Here is a 22724-nt window from a genome sequence, read left to right as displayed (position 1 = left end):
TGTGGGTTCAGAGAGGAAGGGCGGGTGTCTGATTCTTTGAGTGTGGCCAGCGAGGAAGGAGCGGATCCAGTCCAGGGCAGTTCCCTGTATGCCGACGTCGAGGAGTCTGGCGGCTAGTGTGTGATGGGAGACTGTGTCGAAGGCTGCTGAGAGGTCTAGTAGAATGAGGGCTGCAGTGTGGCCTTGGTCGAGGAGTGTGCAGATGTCATCCACGGCAGCTAGAAGGGCGGTCTCAGTGCCGTGGTTGCTGCAGAAGCCGGATTGAGAAGTGTCGAGGATGTCTTTGGATTCTTTGAAGTTCATTAGCTGGATTTTGACAATCATCTGGGTGACTTTGGCGGCGAAGTGGAGGAGGGAGATGGGCCTGTAGTTCTTGAGTTCCATCGGGTCTGCGGGGGCTTCTTGAGGAGGAGTTTGACTTCTGCACATTTCCGGTCATCAGGGAATAGGCCTGTTTCGTGGGTGCAGTTGATTGTCCATCGTAGTTCTAGTGCAATGGCGGAGTTGGCCCTGTGGATGATGTGCAGCAGGAAGAGGTCGATGGGTGCTCCCGAGTGTACGATGCTCATGGTCTTTGAGGGGTCGTCTGTGGTGACAGGGGTACAGAGTACCAAATGGCTGGACCACTCATTTTTTGGTCTGAGTCCCTTGGAAAGTAAATTAGGCCTGGGCTCGTGTTTTCCTTTAAAAAAAAAATTTATTCTGTTCATATCGTCCTGCTTGAGAAAATATAAAGACTGTAAATATTGAATTTAATGTTCATTTTCAAAATGCCTTAATGTATTTTGTTTGCTTTTCTCCAGTAATGTGAAATCCTTTTTTCATTTAATTTTTTTAACAATGCTTTCCAAACAAGCATTGGCAAAGTCAGTAGCTTGGCACTTGCTTTGCAAAGGTTCAACCTATTGGCTTTGTCAATGCTTGTTATTTTTGTTTTGCACGTTTAGCTCCTCCTCCGCTGTATTTGTCTCTTGTGACTTCTTCCAGACACCTCCCTGTGGCTGTCTTGACTAGTACAGTCTTGCCACTTCCTCTGGCAGACCTCATTTGATGGGTGTAGGACTTTGGGGCACTGGGAGTGGACATAGTCACAGAAGAAGCTCAATGCACCCACCAGTGACGCACCCTGCTATTCAAACAGTAGACGATCGTGTTTTAAGATAACACCTATTAATATAGACAATGAGAACAGGGGCAGTTTTCCTCATGCGCCGCTAACGATTGGTTTTGACAATAGTTGTGGCTATCCCCAACAAATGGAGCTCTCAGTGTTCACTTCTGGGAGTCATCCACTGCCTACCCCAAGCCAGTAGGAATGTAGTACAGGAGGCTGCCTGATGTAGGCGCTATACCCTGCAGGGTGTTCTCTTTTATAAAGCAAGCAGTGGCATTCTGAGCTAAAGCCTGTGATAGCCAGGTATCCATGGAGCTGTGCCAGGCAGCCACATGGGCACCTCATTGTGCCATCTGTAAGTATCTTTCTCCAGATGTTCACTTGTTTGTTGACCGTCTGACCATATTACTTGCCTTGCATTCAGCTTCTAGTCTGCAGTTCGGATATTCGGTTCCTACCAAGTATTTGTAAAAGAGAAGCTGAGAGGTTCATGAGAAGGCAAAGATAGCAAACTCAGACTCCTCCACCATTGAGCCGCTCACATGCCCAACTTTCAAATCCTGAGCCGGCGCAGTTTCTGCCACCTTTAGCTCGGACTGAGTCATTCCAATTAAGCTGGATGGAGGGGTGGGCATGCCCTCCAAACTCCTGCTTTTAACGTTTGCCTCTTCTGCACCCGTGGAGTATAATCTCTGTTTCCAAACTCTCTTAACACATTAACATCTTGTTAGCCGCCATCTTTGAAACCGAGTTTACCTATTTACTTGTCTTAAATTGTAATGTTTGTTTTCTTATGCTGCGTGATCTTTGAAGTCGTTGCTGGAAACAACTATGCTCAGAATGCAGCGATGTTACAATCAAGGACATGATAGATTAAATGAAAGTAAGAAATAATTCCTTTGGTGAACACAATGCAATGTCATGGGGTTTGAGTGGAGCAGAAAGCAGCTGATACCCAACCCTCTCTTCTTGCTCCCTCTTTTGCAGGATCACCATGGCCGCCGTGACGATGCAACCTCAAATGGTCACCACCAAGACGGTGACCACCATCGACTCAGGCGACTGGAGTAGCGGGATCTACGACTGCTGCGATGACTGCGGGATATGTAGGTATCTGTGGCATGGACCAGACAGAAGTGTGGGTCTTGGACGTGGTCAGGCAGGGACCACAGTATCGGGGCACGCAAAAAATGTGATGTCCTAAGTAGTGACCGCCATAGACAAATTCTAGTAGCCGACAAGGGCACTTCAGACATACTCCACGTGCCTGCAAGTGATATCACCAATGAACAGTAAGTGGACCGTGGGTGGACAGGCGTTACCACCACGGCCAGCTGGGCACCTCCTCACGTTTAATAATCAGATAGATGGAATGAATCAATGATGTTCACAAGGAGAGAACTTACTTGCCCATCTTAATGATGAGCTGACCAAGCCGACTCATGTTCTCACACAATGTTGCGATAGACGTCACTGGCATCGTACTAGTAGGTTCACTCAAGGACCTAGTGGTTGATTTACAATCAAAACCATTTAGCTCTAAACTAGAGCTAGTCGACAAATACAAAATGATAGTTCAGCCAGCAAGATAGATATAAACTGCACTAACACTATTACTAGACAACACGAGCACAAGTGTACAATAAGCACACTAAAACGATTGACCTGCGACTGTGGTACATCGATAATGCAAATCTTCAAATAATATCATATGATGATCGTTCTACCGCACTATCCTCTTGGACGAGGTTTATGGTTGTGGCTATAATGTGCTATAAGCAATGTTCACGCTCTCCATTTACACTAAAGATATTCAAAGCCTGAACTAAAACTAAACTAATACCAAAAAGGTCGAAACAAATACTTCTATTATATGTTTAGAAGAGCTTTATTTATTAATTCTTCGTTTGTATGTTGCAGTTGTTATAAATACATCCCTGCATCTATAATGTTATCACTCATACAGGTAATAAAGCAAGTATTTTAATGCCATGTATTATCGAGGGCCTCACTTAGGACTTGGTGCAGGTGCAACAGTAGCAATGCTGTGAACCGGAGTGTACCACTGATCATCGCCCCGCAACCCCCCAACCCCTGAATACTGTGGTACAAGAATATAGAGGGACAAAATATCGAAAGGTAAGTGTGTATATGGAAATATAGATTTACTATTGGTAACTGTGCATCTACCCACCTTCAAGATATATATACTGTGTCGGCACATATATGTGGAGTTAGGTATAGAAAATCTAGACTTGCTTACCTGTTGAAATGAAATGTTATCCTCAATATTGTGTCTTATCAACATTCTGGTGTCCCTATATGGGGTGCATACCTGTAAACCGGTAGTCATCCTACCCGCCAAACCCACAATTCTGCTGCATGTACTTATGTATGTTTGTATGCGGCAAACGTATAGGGCAAGCCTAGCCAAAAGGCTGCAGAGCGCTGTACAGGGTCACTGGCAAGGATACAATCAGAAGTGATTAGAGAGGTAGCTGCTCTATTTAGAGTCAGTGGGCAGCTGGGTCGCTGTCGATGGAGCCTCCGTTGCTCCACCAATGGAAATCCGCAACCCAGTGGTCGATCCCCCACAGGACCTTGGGATCATGGTGGCGGTTGTCCCACCCAAATGAGGGCGGGACTATGGTCAATCATTTTCCCTGTCCATGGCTGCCAGGCGATACACGACAGAACGTGCAAGGAAAATTTTAAATGGGTCCCAAATGCAGGAAAAAACATTCAATGCGTGTTGAGGACATTCACTTTTTGTTCAGAGAAAGCAAACTCCCGCTTTGCGAGTTTGCCTTAAGTGAAAAACGGACACTGTGGCTGTAACCCCTTTCACAGAATAGAAATCCCAACCAGCGAGGCGGGGCCTCTAAATACGGGGATTGTCCCCTGCCAGGGTGGCCTTGCTCATGAGTTCCACCCTCTGGTTGACCAGAGGATCACCTAACAGGATGTAAAGAAGGCCCCATGTCAATCATAGCACATTTAACTGATAATTCCATATCCAGTCAAATAATATTTTTAATTTTTTCAGAAATATAGTTTTCCTTATTGAATGTCCTCATACACTCTGTTTGCTAAAGTATAATTTTAATTTAGCTTTGATACATTAGGGAAAAAATGGTTGCGTCTTTATAGTATGAAATCAATCACCAAATGAAAGTGCCCATTCTTTTTCAGGTACAGGTAACACATGCACAACATATAAATATGTACATCAAATTATCTGCTCAGTATATATTGCAACAACAAGAAATACAGGGCCATATTCACAAGGAGCTATCGCCGAATTAACGGCACTTTATCGCAGCCAAAGTTGTGATGAATTTACCACCCCATTCACAAACTGGTTCTAACAGCCAATATCACCAGTTTCCCTGCAATTGCAGCCGCAAAAAACATTGCCACAGAGGATCACCACAACTATCGCTGATGAGATGCGGAGTAGACGTTCCCGTACCACAAGCCGAGACAACACCACTCCTCAACATTCACAACGAACAGCCAGATCGGCGACAAGAACACAAAACAGGTGATAAGGCGCGTTAGCACCAGGAAATCTACACCTGCTCTGACCTGGTGTTAAGCCGGACCACAGCCTGCACCACAAATGGGAGACCAGCCCAGGGCCACACCGGAAGGGCAACAGATGCCATGAAGTCACACATCATGCGGCCCAGACACCCAAGAGGGCCACAACACCCACCGACACCATCCCCAGGACCACCCCTCCCTTGCACCCCCCCAACCAAAGACATGCCACATCAGCTACACCCAAATATGTACAAAATAATCAGCCTGCAGTCGCACAATCACAACTGGTGACATGCATGTGTCGACACAGAAATGAGCAGCACACATTCACTTCCAAAGCAACAAATTTAACTTTATTAAAAATAACACAGAAATGAAATGATGATGAAGGGCCGCTCCCCTCTGTACAGTCCGCAGGTCCCAGCCTGCAAGACAAAAAACGTGATGAGAAGGTGTGTCCTGTGCACATCAAAGGACAGACAGAGCGAAGGAGAGAGAGAGGAAGAGAGAGAGAGGGAGAGAGAGTGAGGGAGAGAGAAGGAGAGAGAGAGGAGAAGAGAGGGAGAGAGAGTGAGAAAGAGAGAAGGTGAGAGAGAGAAGAAGAGAGGGAGCGCTGCCCCTGCGCACCCAGGGCACACTGCTCACCTGCTGCCACCGGTGTGTCTCCAACCACTTGCCACATGCATAGCAGTACCCCAAGTCACACATCTGAGACAGAGCCGTCATCTGAAACAGAGTCCAGATACACGATTGGCACAGTACACACAATTGCACAAGACAACTTCGCCTGCCCGCCCATGCACACCCATGCAGAGGCACACCAGTCCCTCCCACCGCCCATCGGAGCTTGGCCGCCCATGCACACCCAGGCCTCAATGCTCACCTTCCACCACTGGCGCGTAGACGGGAGGTCCCACCACATGCCACTGCAAGCCACAAGCTTGGGGCCCACGGACATGACACCCTCCAAACCATGCAGCCACGCTCCGCAAGCCACCAGGCCTCACGTGTGGTGTTGGGTCCTGATTACTCCATGGCATGTGACATACCAGTGCACCCGACACCATCACAGGCTGCACACCCACTCAGCCCTATGGGTGCCACTAACTCTGTGATTCAGGAGGCGACGCCACGTGGCGGTAGACCTGCGCTGCCCGCATCGCCCGCGCAGCCCGCTGGCTCTGGCCCACACTGAGGTCCAGCAGGGCACACATTACCTGACCTGGCTGGACCGCCGGGACGGGGCATCATCGCAGGCTTCACACCCGCTCAGCAGCTTAAGGTGCCACTGACTCATGGCGGGGTGCCTGTGCCATCCGCAGGGCCTCCAATGCCACTAACCCTGTGCAACCCCAGTCAGCGCCACGTGGTGGCAGGCCCATTACGGCCGCAAGGCCTCGGGTCCCACTAACCCTGTTCAACCCCAGTCAGCGTCACATGGCGTTAGGCTCCTGCCGTTCGCCAGGCCTCGGATGCCACCAACCCTGTGCGCAACAACTCATCGGCCCATTATGGATGAGAAGAGTGGAGCGATGTAGCTGATGTCTTGGATGGTTGGAATGTCGGTGCTGGTGCTGTCCTCCTCGTCATCAGTGAAGAGTGGCTGGGACTGCTCTGCAGGAGGTTTTGATGGTGCCTCTGCAATTTGAAGAGGAGATGGTGTATTACTATGTGTCCACATGTATGTAGCCGCATGGTACATGTTGACATTAAGACAGCATGGAATGGTACATTGTGACAGTCTGTAGGTCTGGGCGATGACCCAGAGTCATTGAGGGTGTGCACTGTGCTGTGCTTCATTGTTCATGTGTGCCATCGTGGCCATCTCCACCTGTCCTCCCAGTACCTGTTGGTCACTCACCCTGTTGCGGTTGTGTTGTGTCCTGTCGAGCAGTGTCCGGTCAACAGACTCCGGCCACAGTCTCCACACTGATGACTGTGGACACCAGCTCCTCCATGTCATCCAGCTCCAGCTGTGGCACTGGGCCCCGACCTCCAGTCAGCGTTGCTGCCTTCTGGTTGGCGGAGAGTTTCTCCTTGGTCTTCCGCTTGATGTTATTCCATCGCCTCTTGACCTTGTCCTTTGTCCGCTTGTGCTCTCCGACGGCATTCACCTTGTCGATGATGTGCCGCCATATTCCAGTTTAGGTGCCCAATGACACGTTGGAGGTGACGAAGAGTTGTTGATGGTGTTCCATCACCTCCGTGACTATGATCCTGTTCGCATGCGGACTGAACTTCGTCTTCCTCGTCTTCTTGTCCTTGCCCTTCCCTGTCCCCGAGGTCCCGGGCTGGTTGTCTGGGGTGCTTGTGGGGTTGGGCTCGTCCTCTGCACCTGCTCCGGCTGCCTCCATGGTGCTTCGGTGTTGGTCAGTTTGTGTTTGTGTTTTTTTTTCTACTTTTATGGTGATTTTTCCCACCTGCCAGGTGTGTGTTGCAGGCCTGGCGCTGCTTATCGCTGATTTCCTCATCGCGCTTTGGCCCATCGCCTGTTTTTTGGTATTGTGGTTTGTGTTTTTATTTCCATCGTGGTGGTTGTATCGCGGACTTTGTCCGCGTTTATGGCAGACTATCGCATGGTACCGCCGTGTTGTGAATTCCACGTTGTCACGGGTTTCTTTTCCCGCGATGGGCTGGGGTATTGAAAGTTGCGTTACACTACTCATGCGGTAGTTATCACGCGTTCTTGTGAATATACCCCACAGTTTTTAAATGGGACTGTTGTAAGACAAGAAGCCGACTATGTTAAGGGTGCACTAGAACTTTATGAGAAGAAAGCTCTTCTAGACAATCAAGCATTGCATCAACCTGATCCCCAACCCACCTTCCACAGATGTCTTCTTTAGTGAAAAAATACAGAAGATCCGGAGGCACATCGACAACACCAAGCCTGCTTCTGGTCGTACACTCATTTGTTTGTTGTAATGTCTATCGTACGCAGCATTACCAGGGGTCTTTGTTTTCCCTGAGGATTTGTGTGAGGATGCAAAGCATCTATGTGCAGAATTTTGTCTGCTACTCAAAAATGAATTTCTTCCTGCTTTTGAGGACAATCACCCAGGACGATGAGCACAGTGTGAGGGTGCTAGTATGGGGGTGCTGGTCCAGCCCTCATCGCTTATGACACATATTGTTGCAGTGGTCTCTATGTCTCCACTTGATCCCTTCGCATGTCCCTTGCCATCTGCGGGTTACTATTGTACTATGTGGTGTATATCCGGGTGCTACAAGTCAACCCTCTCACTCCAGTGTGGGGTACTCTTTCCTATTAGCAACGTGACACGGGGAACACCACCAGCAGAACACTGTTTATACACTTAAATCCAAGGCATATTTCCAAATGTCATATATTAGCCACACCAATAGTTACCCATGAATTAAGTACTCCTGGAGTAGGTTATTAATTCCTTCTACTGCAGCGTGACATCGCCGCTCGCTGCGTGCACCTCATGTGCTATAAGGTAGGCAGAGAAGGCTGGGAGCACCTTTACCTCTGTTGGTATGGCAGCCCTGGTAGGACTCTGCAACTTTCCTATTAAACCGGGACATTTTTTTAAGTCGTTGAGCTCAACAACACCTTGGAAATGCTGGAGGCACCTGTCAATCAACCAAACTGGAGAAGGTATCCAGCCGATGTACCTTCTGTACATGAAGGAGGGAATTTTGGGGCATATCAGCAACAACCGGCGATAATTATCGCTAAGCGCACTTAGCGCTAGGATAATTATCACCGGCTAGCGTGGATTTTTATCGCTGAGATAGCGTGCTATTAGCATCGCTTATATCAAAAGCGATAAAAATCCTAGTGCTAACTGCCTAACGTGAGATTATCGCTGGGAACCCAGCGATAATCTTACGAAATGTGGCGTTAGCTTGTTGATAGGGACTCACAAACATAGCCATGATATCCACCTTCCATAGGATATCATGGCTAAGTCAGTCCTGTAGCAGGAAAGTAGCGATAACAGGGGTTATCGCTACTTTTCTTGCCACTATGCTTCATAGCGTGGGGCTTGATGATAGGAGAAATGTCGCTTAGCGACATTTCTCCTGTCATGTTAGGTCTGGAACGCCCACTTTGCATCTCATTAGAGATTCAAAGCTGGGCATTAGGAATTTGTGCGCTAATGCAAGGTTTCACACGATAGCGTGACCTTGCTAATTAGGCGATAAAATTATCGCCGTAAACGGCGATAATTTTCTAGCGCCGCGTTGTAGATATGCCCCTTTATAGGTACCCGGTGAACGCCTCCACTTTCACTACAGATTTAAATATATTGTGACCCCTTTGGGTCACCACCTATGACACAACGCCACTCTGGAACCGCATTGGGTGCCAGTGTGGTGGAGCCATCTGGCCCCCGGTAGATCCCGTGCAGACCCTCACCCTCCTTCGGTGGCCCTGGGGGAGCAGGGCTGTGGGAATGAACGAGGATGCACTCAGTATTTCTGCTGAGGGCTAGTCAGCACACATAAACATGCACAACAGCATCAGCTCACAGCATCAGTGATGTGGGCCACTGGTAAGCTCTGAGCATTAACAGACATGTACAGTTTCTGAACGTTTGACTGCTATTTCCCAGAACAACTATATAAATGAAATGACATAAAAACAATACTGATCATTAAAATAAGAGTGACCTAGTAATAGATTAATAAAATGACCAAACTAGCTAATATTGTATAAACCCTTAGAGATGTATTATAATTGTAATCATAAGTTTATTTAAATAGCGCTATGAAATGAAATACCAGTATTTGTAAAGCGCACAGCTACCTCCGAAGTGGTGTCCCGGCGCTGAGGGCCCCCGGGAAGATTAAGCGAGCTATTGCCCAGAGTCACATGGTGCAGGGCTAACCTGCCACCGGCACCGGTGCTCGAACTGTGAACCCTGTAGTCCGGAGTCAGGTACCCTGGCCGCTGCGCCACACCTCTTCTGCTATGGCTTCTGACCAGGCAATAAAGCACTTTTCGTTGCACACACTCTAGTCCGGAACCGAATATTAGTAGTTAATCTAGATCTTTTTTTGTTTTGTTTTTCTGGTGCATTGGTTGTGTTACATACAATGGTTCTGTAAGGTGCACAGGAAGTAACCACATGTGTGGCTTCAGTCGTCATTCTGTGGCAAAACCGTGCCCTGTGCACACACTGAGGCTCCCCCATTCTTCTTTCACATTAACACGAATATAGGTCAGTCTAACAAACTAAAGTGTGAACACCTACATGTGATTATCACACTTTTAGAACTGTGGATTCAAAGTAAAGGCAGTGACTCACTGAAACAGAAGACATGACCCTTAAAAACCAGTGCCAGTCACACTACATGTGTGATCCGGTGAAACTGATAAACACAGGCCAAAAACAATAACAAAATGAAATATAGTACGCACAGCCGTGGAACTCGCCCCACATTCTCTCGCTGCGGTGCTCAAGAACAGAGATTAGAACCAGTTTGTGGTTTTCCAAGGCGTAGCCTTTTTATTCACATCAACATTTAAAATTGCTTATAAGCGAAGTCCGTCAAAGAACAGGTGTGCATCAATAAAACATGTATTCCGTAGATATCAAAAGCAAGATGGAAGATGAATACACAAGTCAAATATCATATTCCACATTCCAAGAATGTCCAGCACACAGTCGTGAGATCCACCGTGCGCAGTGTGCCAGAAGGCCCCACCCATCTCCATCTACTCCAGCCTCGGAAGAGAACCACAAACTTAAAAACAGGGCACCACTTAGCGCATCAGCCCACTGAGGTACCTGAACACAGATGTAATCCCCCAAAAGTCCCAAAACCCGGCATCATGGAGTAGGGCAGGAACTTCCAGAGACCACCAGCAGGTCAACCCCCACCCGCCTGCCCGGTGCCCACACAACTCATACCCCGCCAAGGAGACAGTCCAGTCCCAGAATCATAACTCTTGTGTATCCCCCTTTATTATCTGCCAGGGATACCGCCAGCTCTGGGGTGGGTGGGTGATTGACAGCGACGGCTGATCCTGGTCCGCAGCAGGCGAGATGAATGGGACAACGAGGAAGGTCTAACTGGCGTGCTGGCTTGAATAGTCCAGAGCCTCTTGACGAGGTAACCCGGCGACCCCTCGTCTCCACTTCCTGTGCCAGCTGAGCTTCCAGCCTGTGGCGTGACTAAGGGCCCTCCTCCTCTAGTTGCGGGGGGCGCCTGCTCAAGACTCAAGTGACACAAAAAGATAGAATCAAAAAACGGTGAGTGGAAAAGGCAGCAAGGCCAGTATTGAAAATGGGCAGGCAGTGAGAACCTGCACTTCTTTAACTTAAAAGGGGGAACGACAGCACTTCTCAGCAGGGGTTCAGTACTGCACATCCCATTACCACCAGGCACTCTGGGAGAGCGACTACCGTACGTCCATATCGAGCGCTGAGCAGGACCGTGTGCAAATACAGACTATGATGACAATATCTGGTACTTTTAGAACATGCAGCAAGCAACAAAGTGAAAACAAAAAATATAGATTTAGGGCCATATGTATCAAGCAAATTTGCGATCTCAATTTTGCTAAGTGGTATGTATGAAGGCAAATCTGCGTGCAAAATAAGGAATCGCTAAATTTGCGACTCCCTATTTTGCAATTGCATTTAAGGAATCGCAAATTTTACGATTCCTTAAATGCAATGTAAGAAGCATTTTTCAAAGTGCAATGTGAAGCACATACATGCCCTTAGGGCATGTATGTGCGCCACATGTGCACCCATGCTTTATTTCAGGGCTGCAACAGGGTGTCCTTTTGGCACCCTTGCACCCTTGAAATTGCATTCTCATTTTGCGATTCTCTAATTGCTAATCGCAAATTGAGAATGTCTTCCCATTCATTCCTATGGGCTGCTAGGCCCATAGGAATGAATGGGGAGGTATTCCTTAATTGCGAATCGCAATTTGAGATTCGCAATTAAGGAATATGTAAGATTCACAACATTTATTGCAAATCCTACATACATAGCATTTTGCGATTCTCAAATAGCGATTGGCAAAAAATCACTATTTGAGAATCGCAAAAGAGGATTTTGATACATATGGCCCTAAGCTCTTAACATGGGCATTCCATAATTCAAGCACTTCATAACAAGGGACGGTTAAAATGTAATAACAACGCACTATGTTTGTAAACCAACTGAGCCTTGCAGCGTGGCATCAATGCAATAAATGCAACAATATAAAGAGCCAAGCTGCTGATTTCAAGGCGCTATTAATTAAAAGGGATCAAAGGAATAAAAGGTGAAACGTCACTGCAGCAAGGACTCTTGAATCTTTTCCCTTATATACAATAAATAAAGTTAGTATCTAGCCAGTGGCACTGCTATGGAATGAGGAATTTAGGGTTTGGTCAGGCTGGTTTGGTGAGGCTCCTCTAAGAGGGAATGCTAGATGGGTCCTCTTTAAAATATTCTGGGACTTTTTGCTTTGTCTCCTTTTCACAAGCTCGGACTAACCTTTGCCTCTTTCGAGATGTGAAAATGATTATGGGGCCCACATTGCAAATAACACGGCAGCCATCTTGAAATGGGTTTAGTTGTGATTCACTGCACCAGTGCTAGTTGTGAAAACACAAAGAACATGCTAGTTACTTGTTAAAAAAAGCCTGAGGGTTTCACAGACGAGGCATTGGGCCATGCAGGCCTTAAATAAAAGCACCAAGGGTATGTCTAATGTGCAGCGGCATGTATTTATAAACATCAAGAATCAATGAAAATTGTGAATTGCTTGCTCCACTGATTGATGAAAACACAAAATGCTAAATCCTATATTGACTTTTGGAATTATACATTCCAAGGGGCATATTATCAATCCAGGCGATAAAATTATCGCCGCTTTAGCGGCAGAAAAGCGCCGCTAAAGCGGCGATAATGGGCTTGATAATATGCTGCAGAGAATTCCAATAGAAGCCCATGTTGACACCAGAACATGGGCTTCTATGGGAATTCTCAAGGGCATATTATCAAGCCCATTATCGCCGCTTTAGCGGTAGTTTTCAACCGCTAAAGCGGCGATAATTTTAACGCCGTGTCTTGATAATATGCCCCTAAGTTAATAGCAGGAAACGCAATACTGGTCACAACATAAGCATAACACCACCGTGCAGGTGTGGGTGATTAGTCCTGGAGACTGCCAACCTCTTAGACATGCTCCCCAACGATTCAAACCCCAAGAGATAGCCGCCGGCAGAATCTAGAGGCGAAGGCCACAGGGCCCAGAAGCAGCCGGCACTCACAACCCTAACGCAAGTACAAGGTACACATCAGTCCCACAAACTTCACCACAGCACGCTGACAAAACACTGAACAATCAGAACTTTTATTACTTACATACATCTCTGTACATGAATAGGTCCCTATAATCGCAAAGCGCCAGGTAGGTGCAGCTACTGATGAGGCGGAGAGGAGGTACACAGAGGTCCAGCCTGAGGGGGGATGCTGTTTCACATTAATGCGTCCCCTTTCCTGGCCCCCCAACTCACCCAGGACCAAAGGGACCACTGAGCTCACCCTCACGCCCCTCCACCCATGATGGCGCTCAAAAGAACGCAATGGAGAGTGAGGGGAAAGAGTCTCAGGCGCTCCCCTGCCCCAGCCCTGTTGGTTCCACCACCACGACAGGGCAGGTGCAATTAGCTTTACATTTAAAAAAAAAATAAAGAATGCCAGATGCAGATCATTCTTAGCAAAAAGTGTTCTATTTTTGAAGAATGCATTTATTGTCCTATTGTAATTTATAATACTGATGATAAAGTCATGATTCTGTGCATCTGATCTTCCTTCATCGTATGGCACTGCCAGGCTTCCTTGGCAGAGATCCAGTGGCCTTGGACGACCTTGTCCACTCCATGAAGCAGCGGGTAACCTAGCGCACCCTTCCTTCCCTACTGTCACATTCTCTTCTCCATCTCTCTTAGGCTGCTGTGCCGTTTGGTGCTTCCCTTGTTTGATGTGCCAGACTGCGATGGACATGGGGGAGTGTGCCTGCCTGCCTCTTTTGGACCCAAGCTGCGTGGGGTACATCGGATGCGGGGCGCTCTGCCCGCCGGCGTCCTTGGCCATCCGTGCGACCCTGCGGGAGAGACACGGAATAAAGGTACGATGAGAGCACCCTGGACTCCACTAACATCAAGGGGTCCCTTTGCTCTACCCAGGGAGGGGTATGAAAACACACCCTTATGTCTAGGACTCACACAATGCACTGATGCTTATGACCTTCCAGCGCATGATCATTCCACGAAATACTCAGACAACAGGTCCCCACAAGAGCCCTGTCCATCCTTTGCAATGTCTCCTCGGGTTCACCTGGAAGTGCAACCAAGACTTCATGTCATGACCTCGTCACAATGCATCATCTAAATCATGACATCTCCTATGACATCACTCAGTCAAGGGGCTCAGTCGTCTCAGAGAATGTTGTGGTAGTGCCACTGACCACTGAATGCCCACGTGGCACCGGTCAGGAAGCTCCTTCAACATGAGTATAGAATGTGCCAAGGACCCATCAAAGTCCCTGGAGTTCAACACGCAATAGGCCCCCCGTTACCCCATGCCCTGAATTGTCCCTGTAACTCCACCAAAGTCTTGCGTACTAGTATGTCTATTTATGTTTCCTGCACCACCAGGTCATAAAATGCCCGCAGCGCCCCACAGAATACACATACATGTTCACTGTACTGCCTATGGCTTTGTTTATGACAGTGACCAAGAAGCGGGGACTTGTGGCGTCATCAGCTGTCCGTCCAATGAGCATTCAGGGCTCTCTGGCCATACACATGCTTTGAAGGAATTCAGAGGTCAATTGTTTTCCCCGGGTATTGACCTGAAAGTAATTCGGTAATTAATCACTCATGGGGCCTTAGAAGGGCCCAGAGCAGGCAGAGTTCAACCTTGGCAGGGGGTTAGCTCCATTTTTGGGGGTCAAAATAGTTCGCCTGTTTTCAGATCAGCAATTTTCCTCTAGTTGGACCGGCCATCGAAAAGGTAGAATGCTGAATGTGTTTTTCTCTGAGGAAAATTGGATAAAGAGTACTTCAAATTAAAAACAGTATCTCTGTTTCATACCCTTGAGTGTTAGAGTAAATGAAAGGAAAGGAATGAAATTGTGTTTAAACCAATATTATTCTGACTAGTAAACAGCACTTCGGAACTGTTAGGTAAAAGGTCGTAGTAGTTATTTGGAAAAATGAAACAAAACGAATTGTTTCTGAGATGGTGAAACAATGTATTCAGGAATGTAAAATAAGGTTTCATTCTTAACTGAAAAGTGGAATAAATGTTGTAGGCTAAATAAAAGTCATACAACTTAATTATTGGGGTTTAAAGGGTTGGGATTGTTTGCGAAAGGAGGCAAGATTATATTCAGCAGAAACTGGGCTAATTGATCCAAATATTATATCATAGTTGATGAAACAGATTTAAAAAGCTTGAATTGCCAAACTAAAATGTTAGAAGATTATTTTAAAAGCGAATATAACGCTTTGGTTGTTAGGAAAAATTTCTACAAATATTTTGAGGCCTAGCCTAGAACACTTTTAATTATGAATTAAAACATTTCTTTAGTTTTGTCGTTTTTGTGTTCTGAAGACTCTCTCATGAAAGTTCCACCCACGTTTGTCTCTACACAGGCTGTATGGAGGGTTCACTCATCTCAATGTGGTGAAAAAACATCTGGGGAAGGGGGGCTTTAGAAGGTGGTCTCTCACTTCTTCCTCCTTTATCGCCCCCTACAGGGCTCCATCTGCAGTGACTGCGCTGTGTTCTGCTGCTCTTACTCCTGCGCCTGGTGCCAGATGGCCCGCGAGGTCAAGAAGAGAAAGTGCTCCTACAACGTGGTCACCGCCCAGACCACCATGGCCACCGTACCACTGCTGACGTCACAGGGGCCCATGTAGCCGTCATCGGGATCACTTGGAGGGCACAGCATCCCACGCCGCACTCCTATGTCCAGTCTACAGTTACTGTAAAGCAAGTCGCAATATACTAGTACAGTGGTTCTTAACCTTTTGATTTCTGGGGACCCCGACTTAATCATTACTGGAACCTGGAGACCACCAGTGAATCATTATCCGATTCCAGTGACCCCCTCTGGGTCATTACTGGAGGCCGGGGACCCCAGCCTTAGCATTTTCCTTGATTTGAACTGAAAAACAATACACAAAAAATACAGAAACAAGAATTCCTCAAGCACACAGGTTCGTAAATGATGAAACATTTTATATCATTTTAATATGAAGGTTGGCGCTTTTCTAAATTCAAGTGCGGCCCCTCCTCATCCTTCCTATATTCTGTTTCGTGCACCTGACCTGCTCCCACAAATCAATCTTAGGTTCCTAATTTAATTTTTAGCCTCCAATTGCAAATTCCTTCACATTCACAAAACGTTTTAACATTTTCACTGGTACATTTTGGTTCTTTGATTATATACACTTTATTAATCTGTTCCTTATAGTTATTTTTCTAAGCAGTCGCGGACCCCCTAAATAGGCTTGGCGGACCCCCGGAGGTCCCCGGACTACAGGTTAAGAACCACTATGCTAGACTACCCTCAACGAATGCTGTGCGGTTCCTGACTCCAGCGCTTCCTTTCTCCTTTTCTGACCCAATCTCTTGGAGGACATTTAACACCACCGAGCTGCCCCGTGTGTTGCGTGAAGTGCTGTACCAACCAGCAACCAGTGTGTGTGTGTGCTGCAGTGTTTGCGTGTTCAGATGTGCCCATGTGTGCCTCCTTATCTGTGTATCTTTTGGTGTGTGGGCTTTTGTACATGGGTGTGCATTTGACTGCCTACATGTCGATCTTTCTTGTGAATTGGTCTTTGTGGACATCTGTGCTTGCGTGTGCCGCTCCGTGTGTGGAAGTGAATGCACCATTACTACCTTAGTCCATTTTAACAAATACCAAACACAAATCACACACCACAGCCACCAAAGAGAGAATCCCTAGGGAGCTAAAGTCATTTAATAGGTCTGTGCGAAATTTATTTTCACATCGTTTCATGAAATTTTGTGAGAATTAGACAAAATTTATACGAAATCAGATCAAATTTCACGGAATTTACCTTGTAGTATTTCATATGAATATATAAAAAGTGAGGACAGACCTTTCATTCAAAATGTACAAGAGATATCGGCAAGAGGTTGATTTTAGTAGAAAATCTCTCCTGCAAGATATGTTCTGCTCAAACACGTTTCCTGCGAGACATTTTCGGCTTAAAGCAGTCTCCTGCAAGACATTTTTGGCATAAAGTAAATACCGGCCAGACATTTCCTGCTCAAAGCAATCTCCTTCGAGACATTTTCGGCTCAAAGCAATCACCGGCGAGACATTTTTTGCTCAAAGTAGTCTCCTGCGAAACATTTTCTACTGAAAAAAGTCTCCTACAAGACATTTTCTGTTCTAACATGTCTCCAGCCAAAGGTTTTTTGTTCAACTCAGTCTCTTGCAATATATTTTCTTCTTGTGCCAGACCCTGACAAAGGAAAACTGTGCAAAATTTTCTGAATTTTGCCAACTTCACATAAGCAAAAGTCGTACATTTGATGATTTTGCAAGCTTACATACAATTCTGCATGGCTCTACATGTGATGCCAAAAATGCCTTGATGTAGCAACCAGATGAATGGCAGTCCCTGAAGTGTGAAAACTTGAACAATTTCCTCTAACAATTATTTGCACTGCTAAGAGCGTTCAGCAGGCTTCTTTGCACAGGGGGCAGCAGCACAAATGGAACCCTTTGGGCAGTGCCCGGAAGAAGCGCCTCTCACCAGCGAGATTCCCTCTCCCATAGGGATGCTAGGCAGGGGGAAGTAGTGTGGCCAACAGTCCCGCATTTCGGAATTTTGGCCTGCAATCGTGGCTTCTGTCTCGCTGCCTGCAGAGAGGCACTATGGGAAGCCACTTTGGTTCCTGCCACTTTTGACCCTCTCTAAGGACAAACCACTCTCACTCCTCCGGCCTATTTGTGGGTAAGAGGAAGAAGGGGCAGCACAGGCAGGGTCCGGCATAATGTCGCTTGGAACACTTTCTTGAGATGCGGATCTCGCCAATTTCTGCTAAACTGCTGTTGGAAATCCACATTTTCTGCGTGGTCACCCCAATTTTATTGCCTTTGCTGTAGCCTATTTTTGTTTGCTGGCTATAGAACTTTGTGCACTTTACCCCTGTTAACCAGTAATTCTGTGTCTGTTCTCCCCCTCTAAACAAAGTTGAATTGGCCTATTCCTAATTGGTAGACTTAACTGGCCAATAACTCCCTAGCACATGGTGTACAAGGTACACCCAGAGCCTGGAAAGTGCGTGCCTCTAGTGGGCTGTAGCACCTATTGTGCCATCCAGTACAGGGGCAAAGGAAACAAGGCCTCGGGCCTATCCTGTGTAGCACGGCTGCTGCAGTGCGACGGGTTACAATGATCCTTTTTGACAAGTAAAAGACTCCCTTTTAAATATTAGTATGTCACCCCTATGTATGCCTTGTGGTCCACGAGGGAGGGTGCATGGGGGCTATAGAAGTGTATGCCTTGGTGGACTAGGACTTAAATGGCTTAGTCAGATGGAAAAACCTTCAACTAGGATAAACATGGTTGATGTACCCGACCCGCGCTTCCTCGCGGAGAGCATCAAATTGCACCTCGGTCCCATCTATAGAACCACTGACTAGCATTGCTGCTTTTAGGCACTATTTCTACTTAAACTTTAAAACATCTTATCTCCGGTTCCTCTTATTTGATTTTTTTTCATTATGGTGTCATTTTGCTTATTAACTTTTACAGTATTTTTTCTAATTCACTTTGGGTTTTTTATGGTTTTGCATTTTGATGTTATCCTTTGTGTTGGTACTCAATAAATGCTTTACACATTGTCCTAAATTAAGCCGGTCCGCTCTGTGCCACAGCTAACAGGGGGTGGGCTCTGGTTAATTTAGTGACTCGGAGGGTTCACCCTGAGGGTTGTGTTTATTCCTTGAAGTAATTAGTCGCCCATCCGAAATAATAATACATTTTCTTTAAATAGTCCTGAATATGTTCATGAATGCCCACGCTGTGGCCTTGCCCCGGGAGCATGCACCCTGGTGTTTATCTCTTCCATTCAGCCTGGGTGAGAGGGCTGACATATTTCCAGATGAGTGGACAGAGTCCGGCAGAATATGATCTGCCTAGAATCAAACAGTTAGTTAAAGTAACGGAGCCAAGACTGCAGCAAGCTGCTACTTGCTGCAAAGGCTATACATTTGCACCAAATTGCATTATTGTAAATATACCAGGAGACTGGGCCATTCTCCCCTCACCCGGGTACTATTTAGTCAATTCTTTTTAAACAGCAGACTTACCAGCAGCTTTCACATTCACATTGATTCTGAACACTGCCAGTCTCGCCACAATGGGAGCAGAAGAAAACGTTCCAAAAGGGATTGCCCAAGAGTTTGCAATTTAGACAATTGAGAGGCCAGGATTAAAAACCATTTCTCCTGGTTCTACGTTTCGAACTAGTCCAATCGACCACAAATGGTTTGGCAGTGATTCTAATGGTGAGGCCAGGGGGCTGCCCTTCCTAGGAAAATGTCACTGTATTGTGAGCCCACCCATCTTTAGAATACAGTGTTAATGTCCACCTTACTTAGGTGAAGTGGTAAGGCCGAGATTAGATGTCAAGTATCGGAGGACCAATGCTAAGCAAACCTGCTGGACCAGATCTGGAGGCAAGAGGCGGTTACTGGGCACTATAGGGGCATATTATCAAGGACTGCGTTAAAATTATCGCCGGTTTAGCGGCAGAAAACTGCCGCTAAAGCGGCGATAATGGGCTTGATAATATGCCGTGGAGAATTCCAATAGAAGCCCATGTTCACACCAGAACATGGGTTTCTATGGGAATTCTCTGCGGCATATTATCAAGCCCATTATCGCCGCTTTAGCGGCGGTTTACTGCCGCTAAAGCGGTGATAATTTTAACGCCGTGGTTGATAATATGCCCCTCAACGCTTTCTCCACCAATTGGTGGATTTGAATTTACTGGCCCAATCTAAATCACCTTCTATGGCCCTTCTCTCTTATAGAGCTCAGGCAGGAAGGGTTGCATACAGTGCAGCAGTGCCTCAGCCCGCGCATGTGCAGACCTCTTTCTCCTTTCCAGTGTACTACTTCCCGGAAGCTCCTTTGCACAGACTCAGAGGGAGCCGTGGGAAAGAACAGACCTGTATCTAGTGACCTCACAACGTGCAGAGCATCAATCTTACCTGAGGGTGGCAGCAGAGGATCGTCCATATCCCTGCTCTGGCCCTGCCTCATGGCCTGCACATCTACGTACATCAATGCAGCCATTGCATGGGAGACCACTTTCAGGACCAGCTCTTCTATGAAGCCAGGTAGGGTAACACTAGCCACCCTAGAGAGCTACCACTAGGGGGCACTAAATTAAAGGCAGAGACCATTAAGTTGCTTTTTAGTGGGAACCGAGCGAGATCAAATGGCAAAATGCTCTCGTGGCTTCACTGCCATAAATCACATATCTTAATTAACCCTGTGCACAGGTTCCAGACAATCACCCTGTTCAACCCCTGATGCAAGCAACGCTTTTAGGCGCTATGCTGGTGCTCTCTTTGGTCAAAACGGGTGTCTCTGTTCCCTTTATGTCATTCGGGATAGGTATGCAATGTACGCATCATCGCAGACTTTGACCAGAAAGCCCAGACCGGGAGACTTCCCCTGCCTGCAGCCCTGGCCCCACTCACATGAAGGCACGCGCATCCTCGGCACAGCTCTGCATCGAGAGGGGTCCATCCCCATGGCCTCTCAGCGCTGACCCATACACATTCTGGCCTCTGACATCAGTGGCGTCATGGAACCCCCAGGTTCTGCAGCTGACGTGGGGATAACGTTGACACCTATAGTTATTTATGGGTCTGGTCTGTCTGCAGCTCTGCAGACCACAGCTCTTAAAAATAAATTAAAGGAAAACCATAACAGAGTCCAGGGACGTGAAACACATTATAGTAACGCAGGCCCAGAAGGTGAAATGGTGAGAAAAGGAGAGGGAAGGAAAGAGAGGGCTGGAAGTAAGAGACAAAGGAAGGACGTATGAAAAGAAGGAAGAAACTGTGACAAGAAGAAGGTTTAAAAATCATGAAAGGGTGGGTGAAAGGTTTGAAGGGTGGGTGGAAGGTAAAACAACTTTGGCATGGGTGGGTGAAAGAAGGAATAACTGGAATGATGAAAGGATGGATGAATGAGTGAATGGATGAAGGGAATGGGAGTCTGGATGGTAGAGTGAAAGGATGGATGGGTGAATTGATTAGTAAAGGGTGAAATGATGGATGGATTAAAAAGAATGAATGTATGGTTAGGAGTGTGCGTGGAACGATGGAAAAGGGTAATGATGAAAGGGTGGATAGACAGACTGGTGGAGGAAGGATGGATGGATGGAAAGAGGATTAAAGAATGGAATTATTGATAGATGGATGAATGGATGCATGCATGAAAGTCTTACAAGATAGAAAGATAGATGGACAGAAGGCAGGATGAAGTGACATCATCTACGGTGGGTGGGGCTTACTCGCTTCACCCACCCGAGGGCACTCGAGGTATGGATCAAAGTGGGGAGTATTTACATTTTCTGGCTACTCTCTTGTCTCACATGGCCTCTAGGTGTTGACACTGCCCTGTGTTTGCACCCGGGGCCTCTCAGGACTGAGAGACTCACAGTATGTGCCCCTCTGGGGGCAGCTGCGCTATACGCCCCCCCCCCCCCCTGTTCACACAATGGACCCCGGCCTCCTCTGCAGCAGGTAAAGCAAGTCCCCACCCCACCGGCGCCCACCCCCAGCCCAGGTGAGCTTTGTCACTGTTCACAAGATGAAGTTGGGATTCGGTTTTAGACAGCACCACATTGATTTTTTTTTAATTTTATCTTACAAGCAGCAAAAATATTGTAAAATAACTATTCCTTCCTGTTTGCCTGTCTAAAACCTTATGTAACATGACGCTTGCGCTGTAGACACATCATTAAACGTGCTTAATTACGCATTGACTTTACATACATTGGTGTCTGTGTTTAGCCTTTATTATGTTGAGAATGCAGTGTGAGATGCGGGCCTGTAAGCCTCCCAGGGTGAGTGAGCCCAGCTGACAGGTGAGTCTTGTCCTGTGATAGCACAGTGAGCAAAAGAACAATGGATTGGAATGTGGCCAGAGAATTCCAGTGGGTGAAATCCAAGTATTCCTCCCGTTGCATTGTGGTCATCTGATTTACTCTTACACCTGTAGTAAGGTGGAAAGGGTGTGTGCGGATGAAAGCGCACTTACCACACATAAGAGTGTCCCACTCGCGAGTGATCTACATGATAAATAAGTAACTTATACAACCTCATATCCGTTGGAGCAATTTCCATTCACTGGAGCCATTTCCACGAGAAATTGTTCCAACGAAAAAGAACTGGAAAAAGAGAGCGAAGACATGAAACAACGTTTCTGACCGAAACGATATAAGGAGAACATCATCAAAAGCTGCTGGGAAAGAGCAAAAACTGAAAAGAGAATGGACTTACTTAATCTTAAGGAAACACCAAAACAAAGCCAGGAAAATAAATTTAATTATGACATCAAAAAGAACAGAATAAAATATAAAAAATACTTCAAAAAACGAGCACCTCCTGGGAGGGGATCCAGATACTGGAGATGTTCTTTGGGATCACCACGGGTTACTTTTAGAAAGGCACCAGCCCTAAAAGATATGCGGATCAAAAGTCAGTTTGAGGACAAATGTCCCATTGGAAGGTGGATATTGAAGACATCTCAGGGATTTAAGGTAAATGTAAAGCATGTAAGATAAGGTCCAATACCAAGTAATGTATAGATGGGAAGGGACACACATTTGTGATTGTGAAGAGTCTTACACGCAGTACATCATTTGTAGTCTGTATCCTGGAATGTACACGTTGCCTGAAATATGTTCGCAGCACAACATGTGCCCTTCGTAAAAGGATATTAGAGCAAGTGAGAGCGGTCTGCAAGAAAGATACTGTGGGAGCCGGCCTCGTGGCGTGGTCCTGTTTCCCC

The 22724-nt window shown here is 46.7% G+C and overlaps 1 protein-coding gene across 3 annotated transcripts in view; it reads left to right on the top strand.

Moving 5' to 3' along the window:
* Positions 1–21701, top strand: part of LOC146782967 (cornifelin homolog) — a 48856-nt gene extending 27155 nt beyond the window's left edge. For all 3 annotated transcript variants that reach the window (XM_085639590.1, XM_085639591.1, XM_085639592.1), the window contains exons 2-4: positions 2102–2220; positions 13590–13768; positions 15405–21701. In XM_085639590.1, coding sequence (XP_085495716.1) covers positions 2109–2220; positions 13590–13768; positions 15405–15566 — 453 coding nt within the window. In that variant the 5' untranslated portion in view covers positions 2102–2108 and the 3' untranslated portion in view covers positions 15567–21701. The remainder of the gene's footprint in view (positions 1–2101; positions 2221–13589; positions 13769–15404) is intronic.
* The last annotated feature ends 1023 nt before the right edge of the window (positions 21702–22724 follow it).

The sequence above is a fragment of the Triturus cristatus genome, chromosome 12 (assembly GCF_964204655.1).
Source record: "Triturus cristatus chromosome 12, aTriCri1.1, whole genome shotgun sequence".
Taxonomy (NCBI): Eukaryota; Metazoa; Chordata; class Amphibia; order Caudata; family Salamandridae; genus Triturus; species Triturus cristatus.
The sequence above is the reverse complement of the archived record's forward strand: the minus strand, read 5'-3'. Positions and strand labels throughout refer to the sequence as shown.